Raw genomic sequence first — 18,562 nt, forward strand, 5'->3', positions numbered from 1 at the left:
CATGGGTTTTTAACATGGAAGGAGTGAGAAAGAAAGCGGTTTTCGATTAAAGGAAGTTTGTTCCTTCTGGAGCTGGCCGAAGGGAAGAAGGAAGGGGCAGGTGATTCTGCAGTGGGACCTGGCAAAGGGGGCAGGCCAGGCTGGGGATGGGGAGAGGGGTTTATACATTGGCAGCTGGGGGTTCAGAATCATTGGGTTGGAATGACTGTAAGGGGAATATGCCACCACCAAGTAGCAGGTCCAAACAGGATATTAGCACCTGGAGAAGTCTTTTGAGGGAGGCACGAGATGGGGCTGTTTGAAGGCTTGGCCTCCTGGCAGATGGCGATGTCATGACTTGTGAGAGCCCAGGAGCCTGGCCCACAGCAGGCAGGAGGGGGCAGAGGTATAGGGACCTTGCTTCTGCCCTAATCTTCCAAGGTCCACTTTCAGCTTCCTCCAATATCGTCACTGTTTTCCACAATACAGGACTCTTTGATACTGCTGTTCTCCATAGATATATTCTCCTTGGGTATGCAGCGCCCGCTTAACTCTCCAAACCACATCACAGACAGGATGACAAGAGACAGCAGAGGAGGTGTAGCTGAGCTGGGGGACCCTGAGTCAGGATGAAAATGTCAGCAAGCCACAGTGGGAGGTGCCAGATCAGAGTGCAGGCTATGGGCCGGGCAGGAATCTGGCAGCAGCCACCAGCCCGTGGCAACTCTGAGTCAGCACGGGTGACTCAGGCCGGGCCACACTTTCCTTCCTCCCAGGGCTGGAGGGAAATAGGAGAACATCCCATCCAGAGACTCTATTGTCAGAGCTGGGAGGCCCCTTACAGATCAGAGAGAGTCCAGGTTCCCCATCTTGACCAAGAATGAAAACAAGCCCAGAGCAAGGCAGGGATTTACTCAGAGTCACACAGTGATTTTGTGACCAGAATTAAGGTCTTCCTGCGTTTCAGCTCAGGGTTTTCTACTACCCACTCAAGTCAGGGCTTCTTGCTCTACTCCCCATTCACCAGGAGCCCCCCAGTCTACAATCCAAGCCAACCATCCCTCAGCTTTCTTCGCAAGATATCACATTGTTATTGGGTTGATTAGGGCTGGAGCTTGTCCTGACTGCCCCCAGGCCACACTCTCCTGCTCACCATGCCCTTGGCTCAGGCGCACTGAAGGCCCCTGTTCCCCATGCAGCTCTAGACAGGCCCCATGGGGTTGGGCAGCCTGTGATCCCCACAACTGGTTCAGACAGCTTCTGGCTTTCGGGTGCTAGGAGCTGAGTGCTAAGTGTGCCTAGCTTTCCCTGTCTGTGCCAGCAAAGGATGCTTCTGGGCTAGGACATCCATAGAGTCAGATAGGGGCAAGGCGGTCAGGTCACTGGCACTGTCATGGCTCCTTTTTCCTGGGGCCTAACTTTAGCCCTTTGTCTTTCTTCCTGATGCCTTCTTACAATGGAGCCCGGTGCTCTTGAAGGCCATGCTCTTATGATGAAGTGGACAGAGTGCTGGGCTCAGAGGCAGGAAGACCTGAGTTTGAATCCTGTCTCTGAAACTACCTGTGTGATCCTGGCCAAAGTCACCTTATCCATCTCAGCTTTAGCTCACTTATACAATGGGGATTCTCATAGCACCCAAGGAGGCTAGGAAGTGCAGTGAACAGAGCCCCGGGCCTGGAGTCAGGGACACTCATCTTCCAGAGTTCAAATCCGGCTGTGTGACCCTGGGCAAGTCATGTCACCTTCCCTGCCTCAGTTTCCTCATCTGTAAAATGAGCTGCAGAAGGAAATGGCAAATTACTCCAGTATCTCTGCCAAGAAAACCCCAGTGGGGTCACAGAGAGTTAGACATGATTGAAATGACTCAACAAGAGCCCCCTGGGGCTGCTGCAAGAATTAAGTCAGGTAACATATTAAAATGCTTTGAAAACCAGAACACACTTTATAAATAACATCTATCATCATCATCACCATTTTCACCCAGCTGGAAAGACTTTGACTGTAGGCCTGGGTAAGGGGTGGAGTGGGGGTCTGGGGAAGGGTCTTCCACCTTACCAAGTATGAGGAGGGTCTCACCAGGCTGCCCACAGGGTGAGGCACGTCAGAGTCAAAGTTTAAAATCTCCCTCCCCTTATTTCTCCATCCTGTTTATTCCAATCCAACCACTTATTGAGAGCTGACTAGGGGCCTGGTACTTTGCTAGGCACTGGGGATACAAAGGGAGACAAGACTTGCCCTCAGGGAGTTTACCCTCTGTTGGATGACTGACTTGGAAACAAGTCCAGAGAGAGACTTTCTCCCTCCCCCTTAGATCTGACCTCACCGGCTTGGTGTAGGGGTCAGAGCAGGGGGACCGCCTCAGGCAAGGCCATCTAGGCAGTGGAGACACAGCTGGAACTGGCCCATTCCCCCTTCTTTCTGGGGCAGTGGCCTCATGGTACACTCCCAAGCCCAAGGCCTTGCTCTGAGCCACCCTTGCCTCCCCTTGACTGGTCTGGATCCTTCTGCACAGGCCGGAGAAGGGTGAGGGGGAAAGCAGGGGATGTGGAGAGAGGATGCCTGGGTTTGAATCAGAGCTTTGCCCCTTTCCACCTGTATAACACCGGGTAAGGCCCTGCCCACTCTGGGCCTTTGTAAAATGAGGAGATTGGGTTAGATGAGTTCTAGGACTCTTCCCTTCTAAATTTATGATCCTACAACTAAATATATGCCCTGACATCCCCTGTTCTCAGGCCCCTCCCAGCTCTGACATTCTCTGTTCTCAGGGCCCTCCCAGCCCTGACATCTCCTGTTCTCAGTCCCCTCCCAGCTCTAACATCCCTTGTTCTCAGGCCCCTCCCAGCTCTGACATCCCTTTTTCTCAGGCCCCTCCCAGCTCTGACATTTCCTGTTCTCAGTCCCCTCCCAGCTCTGACATCCCCTGTTCTAAGGGCCCTCCCAGCTCTAACATCCCTTGTTCTCAGGCCCCTCCCAGCTCTGACATCCCTTTTTCTCAGGCCCCTCCCAGCTCTGACATTTCCTGTTCTCAGGCCTCTCCCAGCCCTGACATCTCCTGTTCTCAGGCCCCTCCTAGCTCTGACATCCCCTGTTCTCAGGCCCCTCCTAGCTCTGACATCCCCTGTTCTCAGGCCCCACCCAACCCTGACACTGTGTTCTAAGGCCCTTCCACACAGTCTCCTCCTGTGATTTGGTGACTGTTTCACATTTCACAAGTGAGGAAATGGTCAGGCTGCTGTCTGACCTCACCAGTCAATTACAAGGCCACATTTAGTGATGTCCAGCTCAGGGCTCTTCTCTACCATAGAGCCCATGGGCTAGCCTAGGTTCCAAGCTAGGCTGGTGCCTGGGCTAGCCCCCAAGGTCCACAGTTCTTGCTGAGTGAGTCAGGCCCATGTTCCTCCCAGCTCCTACCCTGGGACATCGGGTGGGGCCTCCAGGCTGAGCTCATTGACCTTTCTGGGCCTGAGCTGGCTCTAAGAGCAGGTGTCTCTGGGGGCCACCCTCCACGCCCCACTCTGCCCCCCTTTTGGCTGCCCTCCTGCTGTGTTACCCAAGGAAACAAGACAGAGAGAACGAAACAGTGCTTTATTTGAGGATGGAAATAATCCCTCCCCCACTCCCCCAGAGGGGTGGCACCTGCCAAAGGAAATCCCCATCTATGGCCAGACAGCCTGGGTCAGAGGCCTTATGGGGAGGGTCCTGAGAGCCGGTAGAGACCATCCCGGCCTTTGCTGAAACCCCACCGGGGGTGGGCATGGGGGCTCGAGCCAGTGGTCCCCCCCAGAGAAACAAGCCCCTTTCCCCTTCCCATCTTTAGCAGCAGAGATTGGGGGGACCAGGAGGGGGGTCTCTAAAAGAAGCGTGCCCCGACTTGGCTCATCTGGAGCAGTGGGGCCTCCAGCACCAGCCCCCTCCCAGCCCGACCTCAGTCTAGGGGTGCCTGGCCAGCACTTCTGGCCCTCTCCATGATCCTCCTGGGACATCGCTGTCATCCAAAGGGTGACATCTTAACAAGTACAGCAGGTGCGAGGTGCAGCTGGAACAGCAATGATTATTCCTTTAATTACAATACTCATTTGCATTTACATTCTCCTCTGACCCTTTGTAGTGAGCATCATCCCTTTTAGCAGAAGGGGAAACTGAGGCACGGATCAGGGAAAGGGAGAGGACTCCCCCAGGGCTGAACTCAGGGCTTGCAAGGCCCCAGACCTATATAGCCGATCAGTAGGGGCAGGGACAGAGCCTCGGACAAGCCGGGTCAGCTCAGAGACTCAGCTTCCTCCCTTGTAAAATGAGGGTGATAATCCTCCCACTAGCTCTTCTTAACCTTGAGATCCTAGAAGATGGATGTGTGACCAATCAGGTCCCTGCCTGCCCTCCCCCATGTGGTGTTTTTGGAAGGTTCTTCTTGGCTGGGGTTCACCCACATCCCCATTCAGGCCCCTCTTCTTCCAGGCTGTCGGGTAAAGCCGCCAGGGCCCATACAAGCTAGGGATGGACTAGCCCGGGCCCAGCTGGCCCAATGAGCACAGCTCTCAGATGGGCACAGTGGTCGCTTCACAGGGCTCTGACAGGCCGGCCTATCCACCACAGGGTCCACCAGGAGGCCACCAAGTGGCAATTGTGATACAGAAACATCCCCACCAGCGTTAGGGCGATGCCCACATAGCTGAGGCCACTCAGGCGGCTCCCAAACAGGAGCCAGGACAGGGCCAGGTTGCCCACCACGTGGAAATTGCCCAGCACGTGGACGGTGAGGGCCGATGTGAGGGCCAGCAGAGAGAAGCTGGCCAGGTTGTAGAGGACTGAGACCAGGCAGCTGAGGAGAATGAGCAGCCAGAGGCGACGGTCAGCGGGGGCCAGCACCGGCTCGGCATCGCCCACCTCCAGCACCAGGGCTGCACCTAGCAGCAGGCAGAAGCTGGGGAGGGACGTCAGATACAGCAGGGCGACTGAGGCCAGCCTCTCCTCCTGCAGCAGGACACCTGGAAACCAGGAGAGGGGAGCAGGAGTCAGAGCAGGCTTGAAGGCCCCACAGTGGGGACACGCTTCATCTGGAGGAGGCCAGAATGGGGCATGCCTGACATTCCCTCACTAGCTGGGCACCACCTCAGCTTCCAGGAAGGTCCTTTCCAATCTAGATCAGTCAATTAGCTGATAAGCATTTATTAAGCATCTTCTATATGCCAGGCATTCTGCTCAGTGCTAGGGAGACAAAGAAAGGCAAAACCCATCCCTGCCTTCAAGGAGCTCCCAGTCTAACGGAGGAGACAACGTTCAAACAACCACGTACAGACAAGATACAGACAGCTAGGTGGACGTATGCAGAGGTCCCTGGGGTGGGGGGTTAGGGTCGCACCACAAAGGGAAACTGAGTCCCAGGGAAGTGACATGATTTCTCACCCAGGTGGTAAGTGCCCAAGGAAGCCCTTCCCCTACATCTCAGTCTCAGCCTTAACCTGAGCACTTTGGGCTGGGCCAGGGTCCAGGATGGTTCTCAGCAAAATTATAAAGCCCCTGAAGCTTTCTCCCTTTCTCTTTCAGCTACCCTCCCAGCCCTGACCACAGGGCTACCCTGCTTATAACTGAACATGTTGTCTCCCTTGATAAATGCTTCACTTCTCTCTTTGTCTCCTGGTGCCTACTTCGTGCTCGGCATGTAGTAGGTGCTTAATAAATGCTTATTGAGTGATTGCTCGGGAAAGACTCTACTATTTGCCTGAATATTGGTCCAGGGCTCCTCTCCCAGAGGCCTCTGCAGTCTCCTTGTTAAGGACCTGTTCCTGTCGGAGGAGGGTGGAATAGGTGTTGGGGAGGAGGGCGGGCTGGAGGGTGGCTCCTGGTGCCCTTGACATTCCATCCACATTCTGTGACTGTTTAAGGCAAGTGTCCCTAGTGCCCTAATCACAGCATCTCCAAGGCCATGTGATCCTCTCTGCAACAGCCTGGACCAGTGGCCATCCACTCCCCCCCCCCCCAGTCCCATCCCTGCTTTGGGAGCAGCCCAGGGAGCTCTGACTGCCAAGGACCAAGCTGAGGTCTCCTTCTCACACTCCTCACCAGCCCATTGATCCTACATCCAGGGAGAACCCGGCTGATCCTTCTTCCCCACCCAAAGCATCTCAGATACTCAGACACACTCAGCTAAGGCGGCCACTGTCACTTCCAAGGCTGCTCTTCAACTGTCCTTCTGGGGCCCGATTTCCAGGCCCCTTCGCTCTCTTCTGCCTCGTTAATACTCTTCCCAAAATGGGTCACCCAGAAATGAACAACACTCTATTTAGCAGTCGCTGGCCCCCACAGGGACTCCGGCTGCCAGGAATGAATGGAAGTGGGCTGTCTCAGGCTGGGTCAGCCAGCCCCTGTTCCACTCATTGACTCCTAAGCTCTGGGGCACACCAGTGGAATGGTGGGGAGACTCTGCTGCATGTGTGGGAGGGCGATTCCTGGACTGCACCTCCTCCCTAGGGACCTGCTGTCCCACACTGAGGGCCCCCAGGGATGGGAAAGCCCATCACAACATGACCCTTTCCTACCTTCCATTCTCCCACATGACTTCCCTTTACATACATGTGGTCTGGCTCAGCTGGCCTATGCTGGCCTTCATACCCTATACTCCCTCTCCCACCTCCAGGCCTTTGCAATGGCTGTGCCTCATACCTGGAATGCAGGCAAGTACCCCCTCCTCATTTCCACCTCCTGGCTCCCCTGGCTTCCTCCAAAGTTCAGCTCAAATCCCACCTGGAGGAGACCGTTCCCGTCCCCCCAGCTGCCAGGGCCCTCCTCTCTGAGACGACCTTCCATTTACACAGAGTCTCTACTAGTTACGTATGCATTGGTTTCCCCACCAGCAGATGGGCTTCTGGAAGGAACAGGCCGTCTGTCGTCTTGGCACAGCGCTCATACATACGGTAACAATAATAGCAGCCAACGCTTCTATAGTACTCGCTCTATGCCCGGAACTGTGCCACGTGCTTTGTGATCCTCATGACATTCCTGGGAGATATGATCCCTATTTCGCAGGTGAGGAAACCGAGGCAGGTGGCGCTTAAGTGACTTGCCCAAGGTCACACAACTAGTAAGTGTCTGGAGGTGAATTTGAACTCAGGTCTTCCTAACTCCAGGCCCAGTGTTCTATCCGCCTAGCCGCCTTGCTGCTTAATCAGTGCCTGCTGACTGACTACCTGATGTGTGGTGCGGCCAGGTGGTTGTCGTGGCTAAAATACCGATCTGGAATCTCCATACCAGTGCTCAGACCCTGGCTCTGCTCCCTGGAGCCTTGTGACTTCAGGCAAATTCCGTCACTTCTCTTGGGGAATCAGTTCCCTCTGTCAAATGAGGGCTTTAGACTTGATGCTCCGAGGCCTCCTTCCCACTCTGGATTCTCTGATCAGCATCAGGATGGTGGGGCCTGGCAGGTACCTTCTCAGGCCCTGGCCTGGGCCTGTTGGACAGGATAGAGATACCCACAGTGGAGGGGAGGGGCAGGCAAGGAGGCAGGCAATGTCCACCTAAGGAATCCCAGGCCGTGGCATCAGCTCTGCGCCTTAGCCACATCATTTTGGAGGCTCTTTCCTTGGGGCTCGGGGACAATCTGGTTCCTGTGGTGGGGAAGGGAAGTGGGCAGGGGCCTCAGGGGAGAGGCAAGAGCTTTCTCAATGACTTTGGAGTACAGCCAGGGCCTACTCTTGGTCCGAGCCAAAACAAAACAAAACAAAAAACAAACAAAAAACCTACCACCAAAAGCAACCCCTAAGCCCGAAGCCAGAGAGGGAGAATGGGTGCCCGGGCCTGGCCCAACGATCACATTTCTGTTTCCTTGTTTGGCTTCTCAGGTAACCCGAAGGCAAAAATAGACACTGGTGCTTTGGGACTGCCAGCCAGGGCAGAACCCTTCCCTGCCCAGGGACAGGAGGGTGGGGCAGCTTCCTCGTGGGCACAATGGAAGGCTTCAACAGGCACACATGTCTACTGTGGCTATCTGCACGCATGCATATGCACCGGCTAGTCACTGTGTGTCATGTAGACTGTGTTCCCTGGACTCCGGGCATGTCTGTATTAGTACAGGGGTCTGCACACAACTGGGGGTGAGGGGAACAGTAATCTGGGCATGCCTGTCCAGGCAGCTCCCCCACATGACTTGCACAAAAAATCACATGTAACATGTGTTTCTAGAAGTATGTACAAGCACATGAACACATGTGAATGCTGTGAGGAGAGCACACATATGCGTGGACACACATGTAAGATGAGGGTGCACGTGTCTAAGGGGTCCATATCACTCTGTTGATGCAGGTGACCCTGGGAACATGTTTGTGGAGTCTGGTATATATGTCTGTAATGTACATATGTGAATAGAGAGAAAACAGGCAAGGAGGGGAAAAAGAGAATAAATGAAGGAGAGAAGAAAGGGAGAAAGGGAGAGGGAGAAAAAGGGAACATGAAAGGAGAAAAGGAGAGAGGGAGAGGAAAGGAGAGAGGAGGAGAAAAAGGAAGGAGGAAAAGAGAGAGGGAGAGAGGAGGAGAAAAAGAAAGGAGAAAAGAGGGAGAGAGAAGGAGAAAAAGAAAGGAGAAAAGGGAGAGGGAGAGAGGAGGAGAAAAAGAAAGGAGAAAAGAGAGGGAGAGAGGAAGAGAAAAAGAAAGGAGAAGAGAGGGAGAGAGGAAGAGAAAAAGAAAGGAGAAAAGGGAGAGAGAGAGGAAAGAGGGAGAGAGGGAGAGGAAAAGGAGAAAAGAGAGGGAGAGAGGAGGAGAAAAGGAAAGGAGAAAAGAGAGGGAGAGAGGAGGAGAAAAAGAAAGGAGAAAAGAGAGGGAGAGAGGAGGAGAAAAAGAAAGGAGAAAAGGGAGAGGGAGAGGAAAGAGGGAGAGAAAAAGAAAGAAGGAAAAAAGGAGAGATGGATATCAGAGAGAAGGAGAACAGAGAAGAAACAGGAAGGCCTAGCTTGGTGGTTGCTGGCAATGAAGACTGAGAAACCCAGAAGGGGTTGGGATGGGGGTGGAGGGCATCCTCCAAATAAACCAATCAATATAATACTCTCTAAGTAGTGTCCTCCCCCACCCCACCCCACCCCACCCTTCCCATGCACAGAACACAAGTCCAGGAACCATCTTCATACACTGGAACTCTTCCCAATGGTCCTTCCCCTAAGCGCAGGGCATGACTAAAGCATCTCCCATCCCAGGACCTCAGACAAGAACAGGAACTGACCAGTTACTAGTCAGCGGAGTCCTAGATAGGCCTGTGCCAGGCAGGCCCCTCTGTGGGCCTGGTCTTTAGTCAACAGCTTATGTCCCAGAATGGCCTGCCCACCGAGGCAAGTATGGCACAGCCTCAGCTAGAAGAGGCCTCAGACCCAAAGCCCCTTTACAGCATCCTCAGACAAGGTTCTAGACCTCCAGAGATGGGGAACCATCTAAGGCTAAGGAGATTAGCCATTTGTTTTCCTTTTTTCTCATCCTGACATCACATATAAACAGCCTTTACTCTCTTCAACTCATCATTGCTCATAGTTCTACCCTCTGGGACCAAGCAGAAAAAATTTATCCTGTGGCCCAATGGAAAAAAGGGCTGGAATTGGAATTGAGGACTTGAGTTCCAATCCTAACCCTGCCCAGTTACTATCTGTGTGACCTTCCACAAGTCCTTTCCCTTCTTCAGGCTATTTCCTCTTCCATATAGAGGTAGTTAGAGAATGTCAGGGTTGGGATGGACCTCAGAACAGGGGATGTCAGGGCTGGGAGAGGCTCAGAACAGGGGATGTCAAGGCAGGGAGGACTCTTAGAACAGGGGATGTCAGGTCTGGGAGGGGCCTCAGAACAGGGGCTGTCAGGGCTGGGAGGGCTCTTAGAACAGGGGATGTCAGGGCTGGGAGAGGCTCAGAACAGGGGATGTCAAGGCAGGGAGGACTCTTAGAACAGGGGATGTCAGGTCTGGGAGGGGCCTCAGAACTGGGAATGTTCAGGGCTGGGAGGGGACTTAAGAACAGGGGATGTCCCAGCTGGAAGGGGCCTCAGAACCCTGTCAGGGATGGGAGGGGCATTAGCAGACCTGCATGGTTAACCCCCTCAATTTACAGGTGTGGATCCGAGGCCTGCAGATGGCTCGCCCAGGGTCACATAGAGTGACCAGCCACCTGCTGGCTCGCCCTCGCTCACCGGGCACGTGGGTACTCACTTTGCTGCACCGATTTGAGGCCTCGGAGGAAGGTGGCAGCGAAGAGGAAGAAGCAGCCCGTGTGGTGGAAGTGCATCTCGCCCATGATGCTGCAGGCAGCGCCGAGACAGATGGGCCCCATGGCCGCGTACTGCAGCGGGTGGTGCCGCTTGCCCAGGATCGCCTTGGACAAGGCCAGGGTGAAGAGCGGAGTGGTGGTGTAGACCATCTGGGCAAAGTCCAAATGCACGTGGGTAAGGCCCAAGTTCCCACAGGCCATGGAAGCGCAGAAAGTCAAGCTGAGCAAGAACACCCTCCTCCTGGCCCGGGAAGGGAGAGGTCCGCGTGCCCGGCGCCCGGCCAGCGGGTAGCCCACGAGGACGGCGGTCAGCATGTGCAAGGAGGAGAGCAGCAGCGGGTAGCGGAAGCCGTGCACGGTGAAGATCCACTTGTTAAGGCTGGACATGCTGGTGCCCGTGACCAGCCACACCAGCACCGTGGCCAGGATGCGCCCGGAGCTGCCCGCCGGGCACTGGCCCTGCCCCTGGTCCCGCAGGGCCAGTTTCCAGGGCAGCAGGAGCGTGGTGGCCGGGGCTCCATCGGCTGAGGTCATTCCGGCTTCATGGTTCCTGCGGGAGCACACGCACATGGGGTCCGGGGAGCAGGGGCCCGGGTGTCCAATGGGCAGCTCTTCCCCCCGCCCGGGGTATGCCCGGCTCTGCCCCCTGGGCCGGGGCTGGGAGTCCTCTGTGTCCGGTGCCCGGCCGGATCTCCAAGAGCGATTAGGGCTGGCGCTGGGCCCTGGCCTCTGGTTGGGCAGTGGCGGCGATACCCGCGCTCCGGCCCGATGCCCCTTGACGCGGAGGATCCCGGAGCTCGGGCTCCGGCTCCTCTACCGCTGCTCTCCTGCTCAGGCCGGGCAGGGCCCCGGCGCACGGCGGAGGGAGGGCGGGGCCAGAGCTGACCACGCCCGGGGACCCGCCTCCGTCGTATCGGCCACACCCCCTCTCCGCCCCGGCTCGGCCTTGCCCGCCCACATTGGCCAAAGCCGCCTGGTTGCCGTGGAAACCGCCTAGGGAGAGGAGATCCGGGAGCACTCCCCATCCTACCCCACCCGGCTCAAGCTGCCAGTTGCTATGGTGACGGCGAGATTCGGAAGAGGGTCTACAGGGAGAGAAGCCCAAGCTAGAAGGGGGTGTGTCTGGGTCCCACCCAGGATGGGCCAGAAGCACATGCTGGGGAGGGGTAGGATAGACCCTGGGACAGTCACAGTCACGGAAAGGGAGGCCCCTTCCCCTCTCTGGCTTCGTGGGCGTCAATCTCAGGCCCAGCATCAGCCCCTCCTCTGTAGGTGTCAGGCCCTCGCTGATAGTTCTCAGAATCTTAGAATGTGCCTCTCCCCTCCCCCCACCCCCAGCGGTGTCAACTCTGGGCTCAGGACTCCTGGGCGCCACATCGTGGGACCAGAGCACGTCCTTATCTTTACCCTCTGCACCCACTATTTTCACAGTGAAGGAGGGCTCCAGGGGCCCCACCTGAAGGCCTGGTGAGTCTGTATTTATGCCAGGTAGTGAGCAGGCTGGCCCTACCCAGCCCAGCCATGACTCCAGAATGCTGAAAGGCCCTCTTCACAACATCTCCTTTCTCCTTGGGACCTTTCAGTAGAGGAGGGAGGCCCCAGCTGCCTTCCCACATCCTTCCCCTGACATTGCCCATCATGCCCAGCCCTGCCCAACTGCAGCCCCACCTCTCTTCCCAGGGCTTGATGCCAGGCATCACTGGTCCCTCCTCTCAGGGATGCACCCACCTCTGGGCAGGAACATGCAGTCCACAACAGGAAGGAGAGTCATCCTCCTGGGCCTGGGCCTGGGCCTGGGCCGGGAGGCGTAGCCATGGGGTGTGGGGAAAACTGACTCACTGGCAGCTGGGGCAGGCTGCAGCTCCTGAATCCAAGCCACTAGCTCAGGGCTGTAAATTCCACCCCTTTGGGCTTCATCACCTCAAGAAAAGGCTCAGAGCCTTTGGGGGGATCCAGGATCCAGGGGCCCACCCAGGTTGAGGCTATATTAGCCTGGGTCTGGCCTGAGTCTATGGAAGCAGCCTCCCCCTACTGGTCAAGGAAGAGACCAGGCCCACACCAGCTCCACATGGAAAGTGACCTCTAGGATGCAATGGAATGAATTTTCATTTGCCTCCCAGGTCTCTGCTTCTTCCTTCCAGGAATCCCCTGGTTCCTCCTTCTCTGTGTGACTGGGAGATGTCCCTGGTGGGAGGTCACTGGAAGGCAGACTTTGCCTTTCCACCTCCCCAGGCATGACTCAAGCCCCTGCTCCCCATCATTGATGAGCAGTAATCACCAGTCTTAAACTTCAGCCATTTAATCATTTTTGATGCAACCAGAGACCAAAATCCACTGCAGTGGAACAATGGTGCTTATAAGCAAGTAATACATCAAACCTGAGTAGGCACAGTCCCCATTTGGTGTGGGAGGAGGTCAGGACAGAAACGGAGGAGGGGCAGAAGCCTGGCCACTGGGGCTCCTGGTTCTTGGGGGTCCCAGCAGGGGCAGGAAGGGCCCAGGGGGCTTCAAATCACAGCTGGCTCATACATTCAGAGATGGAAGGAACCTTGGAGGGTCAATGCCTCCATTGTACAAAAGAGAAAACAGGCCCAGAGAGATTAAGCGATTTGCCCAAGATTTCCATTGGGTAGCCAGAGCCAGAATTTGAACCCAGGCCTTTTTTCTTTTTTCTTGCTGTTCCATAGTTCCTGCAAACTGCTGAAAGGCCCACCCTGGGGAAGGAGACTTAAGTTTGAATCTTGGCTCAGACACTTCCAAGGAACCCTGGGAAATCGACTGCCCAGGAATCTTGGCAGAAAAAGTTGCCCCAGGGAATCCTGGGGAAATTGGTTCCTCTTTTCAGGCCTCGGTCTCCTTATTGGTGAAGCAGGGTCCATAAGACATGCAGCCCAGAAGGGCACTAGACTGAGAGTCTAAAGACCTGAGTTCAGATCCAGACTCTATCTCCCTGCCCCCACCCTGGGGGACCCTTCCTTGCTTTGGTCTCACCTGAGGGGCTGAGCTGGATCTCTAAGGTTTCTATGAAGTGATTCTCACCATATTCTCTCCCCAGTGAGCCCCCCAGTGCCATAGAAGGCAGGGCTGGGGCCCAGGGACCTTAGTTTTGCAGGCACACTGAGGTCTTCAGCTGGGAGGTCCCTGGTGTGTGGATGTCTCTAGATCTGGAGAGGTTGAAGGGACAGAGGAATAACCAGGCAAAGGGGCTTGGAGGGGGGCAGAGGGGAGGGCCTTCCGTGGTCACTGTCAAACCTCAGGGTTTGATATCATCTGCCCTTAGCTGGTTGTGGGAGGGTTATAATAGGTTCTGAAAAAGCTCCCTCCCTCCCCACCCTCTTCTGTTCTCCTCTACAAAAGGTAGCAGATGCCAAAGGGAGCGGCTAGGTCTCTGGATAACGGAGCCCTGGGATGATGGAGTGGCCCTCCCTACCAGCTGGCCAGTCTCAGAAGGATGGTCTCCCCATCCTGGGGCCTGTAGTTGGCAATGCCTGCAAAGACAGGAGCAAGGAAGGTGAGGATGCCCAACAGGGCTCTCGACAACTTCTCTTGTCCACCCCAGCACCAGGGCTCCACCAAAGGTCAGGAGGGACTGCAGGGGTGAGGAGACCACAAGGGAAGCAGGGTGCCCTGGGTCATGTGACCCCACCTTCCCCCACAAGGATGTTCCCTTTCCTCCCTAAGGACACAGTCGGGGCGGGGACAGGCTCCCCAGCCAGGGACCTCCAGCCTCACCTTGCAGGAGAGGCGTGTCTGGGGCACGGAGGAGCTGCCAGTATTGCCGTTCTCCAGGGCTTATGCCCATCACCGAGGTCAGAAAGGGACCAGACAAGGTGGTCTGGGTTCCGTACCTGACAAAAATAGAAGTAACTCATAAGATCCTAGCTCCCAAGCTTCAAGGAGCCTCAGGGACCATAAAGTCCAACTCCATCCCTCTACAGAGGAAGAACTGAGGCCCGAGAGGGAACAGGGCCAGGAAGGGGGGAGGCAGTGTTTGAACCCCATAGTCTTTAGTGGCCATGGACTGGGGGGAGGTGGAGCCAGGGTGATGTGTCTGAAGGCGAGGCTTTGAGCATCTCACCTTCTAGGACCCAAAGGGAGCTGAGAGGGACTCACCTCTTGAATCATTTCTCATTCCTATCCATGTTCTCCTTCTAATGTCACCTTAACCCAGGAGGTAAGGAGGGCTGCTATGATCTACATTTTCCAGATTGCGAGACTGAGGCCAGGGGTGAGAGGAGGGTGGGGAGGAAGACTTGCCAAAGATAATAGGAGAGTCAAGACTTGAACCCAGGGCTCCTGGCTCCCTATCTAGCACTTTTCCCACCACATCACTGAGTGACTCCTTCTGGGCAACCCAGTGAGTCACTGGAAGACTCTGGGAGACTGAAGATGCCTGACTCCTGCCCAGAGCAGAGAGCTCCCTGGAACGTGGGTCTTTGTCTCATCTCCCCTCTCGGAGGGGAAGCTCGAGGCCCCTGTGGGCATGGAGCACTGTGGATCATATGGCACCCATGGCTGATGTGCCAGGTAGCTTTAGTTAGGCTCACAGAATCCAAGGTTCACAAAGGGGCACCCTCCTGTCTCCCCCAAACCCATTTTTCAGACGAAGAAATTGAGGCCCATAGAGGACCTCCCCACTGAGTCCAAGCCCAATCCCTTCATTTTATGGAGGAGGAAACTGAGACCCAGGAGGGGAAGTGATTTACCCAAGATCACACAGCTGGTAAGGTACAGACGAAGGATCTGAACCAAGGTCCTCTGGCCCGTAATCTAGTAACCCTTTTGCTACTTCCAAACCAGTATGAAAAAGGAGATGCCAAGGCCAGGTAGTATTAGCAGAAGTACATGTGTAAGGAGCAGCCAGGCACCCCAGGCAAGCTGGCATAGTGGAGAGACATACTGGACCTGGAGTCAGGAGCCTGAGTTTGGCTTCTGTGTTCTACCCCTGTGAGCTGTATGACTTCTGAGGGAAGTATTCAATCCCTCTGGGCCTCAGTTTCCTTATCTGTAAAATAAGCCCCTCCCACAGTGTTACTGGAAGGACCGAGTGAAATACTGGGCAGACGTCGAAGCGCCCTCCACATACATAGGAACTCTCACTATTAACGGCCCATAAATCACCAGCTATGTGAAACGCAGACGGAGAACAGCAGCCGCCAAATCTGTACAAAAGCCCTTGTCTGCCATTTGCTGTGGGCACTGTCCTTCGGGGCCACACAGTTATCTTAAGGAAGGGACAATTCCACTGTCCTCCGCCCTGCTCAGGCCACACATGGAGAACTATGATCAGTCCTGGGCATCCCAGCTGAAGAATGGCATCGAGCGTCCAGAGGAGGGGACCAGGATGGGGAAGCATCTTGGAATAATGAACACTGAATAATTCAGATTGACTGAAGGAACTGCAGATGTTTGGTCTGGAGAAGAGAAGACTTGGGGAAGATGTGATACGGCTGTCCAAGTGTTTGCAGGCCTGCCTCAGGAACAAGGGACTAGGCTTTTTCTGCTTGGCCCCAAAGGCCAGAACCAGGAGTAAAGAAGGGAGGTAGCAAGGTAGCAAATTAAGGCTTGGGGGTCAGGGAACCCTTACTGACAACCAGGAGGTAGTGGGCCCCCTCCCTGGAGGCCTTCGGGCAGCGCTGTACCAGCATCCACAGCTACCTCTCGCCAGGAAGTTGGACTCTGATCCCAGGTCACCAGGCTCTGATAGATGACTTTGCCCCTTCCCTTCCCTCATCATAATACAAGCTTACTGAGGGCAGGGAGTGCCTTGTTTGTATGCCCTACACAATGCCACACAGGTCTGGAACATAGTAAGTACTGACTCTAGCTATCTGTCTGTCTGTCCATCTGTCTGTCTTGTCTATCCAGCTGTCTGTCTATCTGTCTGTCCATCTGTCTGTCTGTCCGTCTGGCTGTCTATCCGTCTGGCTGTCTGCTTGTCTATCTGTCTGTCTGCCTGTCTGTCTGTCTTTCTGTCTGTCTATCTTTCTGTCTATCCGTCCATCTGTCTGCCCATCTCTCTATCCATCTATCTCTCTATCTGTCCGTCTGTCTGTCTGTCTCTCTGTTTATCCATCTGTCTAGCCATCTGTCTATCTGTGTTTTTCTGTCTGTCTGTCTATCCATCTGTCTGTCTGTCCGTCCATCTGTCTGTCTATCCATCTGGCTGTCTATCCATCTATCTGTCCATCCATCTAGCTGTCTATCTGTCTGTCTGCCTTTCTGTCGGTCTCTCTGTCTATCCATCCATCTGTCTGCCCATCTGTCTGTCCATCTATCTGTCTATCTCTCTATCCATCTACCTCTCTATCTGTCCATCTGTTTATCCATCTGTCTAGCCATCTGTCTGTCTGTGTCTTTCTGTCTATCTGTCTGTCTATCCATCTGTCTGTCTGTCCATCTGTCTGTCTGTCCGTCCATCTGGCTGTCTATCCGTCTGGCTGTCTATCCATCTGTCTGTCCATCCATCTGGCTGTCTATCTGTCTGTCTGTCTGTTTATCTATCTATCCATCATTGTTAGATTTTCTTGGCCCTGTGCCCTGCCCCAGGCTCCATCATAACTCCAACCCCAGGAATTCACAGAAGTGAAGACATGTTGGGAAGTAGCAAGCATCTGGGTGACCCTAAGCAGGTCATTTGAGCTCTTTGGGCCTCAGTTTCCTTAACTTCAAAATGGGGATAACCACACTTGTAGGACCCATCTCCCTTGATCTTCTAACTTTCCAAGGGCCATGGAAATAGGAGATGCTCTTGTTTTCACTGGCAGTATGGGAGTCTCTTACGTGAACAAGCCCTCCTCCTGGGCCTTGAGCAGGACGTCCTGTAGTGTGGCCCCCTCAGGGACAAGGTACTGCTGATCATGAAGGAACACGAGCTGGAGATCCGTTTGGACTCTCAGCCTGACCTCAATGTTCCGTGGCTCCTGAGTCAGCGGGACGGTGGCATCTGCTTCTAGGAGACCTAGCAGTGGGGCAGGAAAAACAAGGCAGTGAGGAGGCCCATAGCACCAAGGGACCAAATTGGGTTCAGTTCAAAGGCTGTGACTTGGTGCCCCGCGTGCCCCACACAGGCTGTGGGAGATCTCAGGGAACAGAGACCCCCTTGGCCCTCCCCTGCAAGGACTGAGAATAATTAGTGAGGCCAGATTCACACGGAGAGAATGAAAATGTCTGTGCCCAGGACTCGGTGGACCTCAGGGAAGGGATCCCCAGCCAGGGGAGGCTCGTCATGGGCTGGGAATCATCTAGAGCCACTCTCGCTTCCTCATAGGTAGAATGGGAATAGCCCCCACCTCCCAGGGCTGTTGTGAGGGTCAAACAAGATAACTCTGTTTTGTCATCAAGCTATATGAAGTTAGCTATCACCACTAGTAAGAGTGAGCTGCTGCCCTGAGTTCAAATGCTGTTTCTGTCACTTACTCCCTATAAGAAATCAGGTGAGGCACTTTGACACTGATGGCCCTCAGCTTCCTTCTCTATAAAATTAGGAGTTGCTCTGAAGTCACTCCCAGCTCTCAAGCCCATGAGTCTCTGAGGGTGGGAGCCAGGCTTTTATTAAGGTAGGAGCAAGCATTTATTAAGCACCTAGTGAATGCACAGTACTGCATGCTTTCATCCTCCCCAAAAAACAGGCCCAGAGGCAGCTGGGGATGTGTAGCAGACTCCTGAGGGGCGGACTTCCCCCTTCCTCCCCACTCCCTTCCCTTCCCTTCCCGCCTTCCTTGTCCCCCCTGCCCCCACCCCCCCTTTCCTCCAGGCCCCTCAGCTCCTCCAACCTCTTTCATCATTGCAGTCCAGCTGCATGAGGCTGAGGTAGGTCCTCTGGTGCAGGACGGGCAGCAGCTGGGACAGGGGCATGGGGTTCTGGAAGGCCCCTTCCTCGAGGCCCTTCATGAGAGCATCCCCAGCCCGGAGGCAGGCCAGCTCCGACTCTGGCGAAGGGGCTTCCATCAGGGCCTGGGAATGACAGGAAAAGTGCAGACAGAGAAGGCCAACTCCCCGAGAGACCTGAGAGAGGTCACAGCTTCATCGAGGATGGGAGCCCCACAGATGGTCAATTCAACCCTTTCGTTTTGGAGAGGAGGAAGATGAGGCCCAGGGAGGGGAAGCAGAGAGAGATACAGACAGATAGATAGAGGGGGGAGGGGAAGGGAGGAAAGAAGGATACAGAGAGGGAGGGGGGAAGGAGAGAGAGAAGGGAGGGGGAAGGAGAGGGAGAGGGGGAGAGGAGAGGAGGGAGAGGGGGAGGGAAAGGGGAAGGGAGGGAGGGGGAGAGAGGGAAAGAGAGAGAGAGAGAGAAAGGGGAGGGGAAGGGAGGAAGAAAGGATAGAGAGAGGGAGGGGGAGGGAGAGAAG

General features: G+C 55.1%; 2 protein-coding genes across 2 annotated transcripts in view; both read right to left on the reverse strand.

Annotated features, from left to right (window-relative positions):
* Positions 1-3,664: 3,664 nt before the first annotated feature.
* On the reverse strand, positions 3,665-10,890 carry SLC35E4 (solute carrier family 35 member E4). The gene is made up of 2 exons (XM_036741445.1): positions 10,151-10,890; positions 3,665-4,964 (listed from the first exon to the last, which is right to left on the reverse strand). The coding sequence occupies exons 1-2, from the start codon at positions 10,776-10,778 to the stop codon at positions 4,537-4,539; spliced, it is 1,056 nt and encodes a 351-aa protein (XP_036597340.1). The 5' UTR covers positions 10,779-10,890; the 3' UTR covers positions 3,665-4,536.
* A 1,601-nt stretch (positions 10,891-12,491) lies between these two features.
* Positions 12,492-18,562, reverse strand: part of TCN2 (transcobalamin 2) — a gene marked incomplete in the record, with an annotated part of 13,328 nt that continues 7,257 nt past the window's right edge. The window contains 4 exon segments of the mRNA XM_036735750.1: positions 12,492-13,696; positions 13,941-14,056; positions 16,992-17,169; positions 17,984-18,164. Of these exon segments, the coding sequence (XP_036591645.1) occupies positions 13,635-13,696; positions 13,941-14,056; positions 16,992-17,169; positions 17,984-18,164 (537 nt within the window).

Source organism: Trichosurus vulpecula, chromosome 1 (assembly GCF_011100635.1).
Source record: "Trichosurus vulpecula isolate mTriVul1 chromosome 1, mTriVul1.pri, whole genome shotgun sequence".
Lineage (NCBI taxonomy): Eukaryota > Metazoa > Chordata > Mammalia > Diprotodontia > Phalangeridae > Trichosurus > Trichosurus vulpecula.

What these genes read in the sequence shown, in the direction of transcription:
- SLC35E4 (XM_036741445.1), bottom strand. Translation starts at nt 10,778, where the DNA reads ATGTGCGTGTGCTCCCGCAGGAACCATGAAGCCGGAATGACCTCAGCC. An exon ending in CCTCAAATCGGTGCAGCAAA is followed by an intron (nt 4,965 to 10,150) that starts GTGAGTACCCAC and finishes CCTGGTTTCCAG; the next exon opens with GTGTCCTGCTGCAGGAGGAG.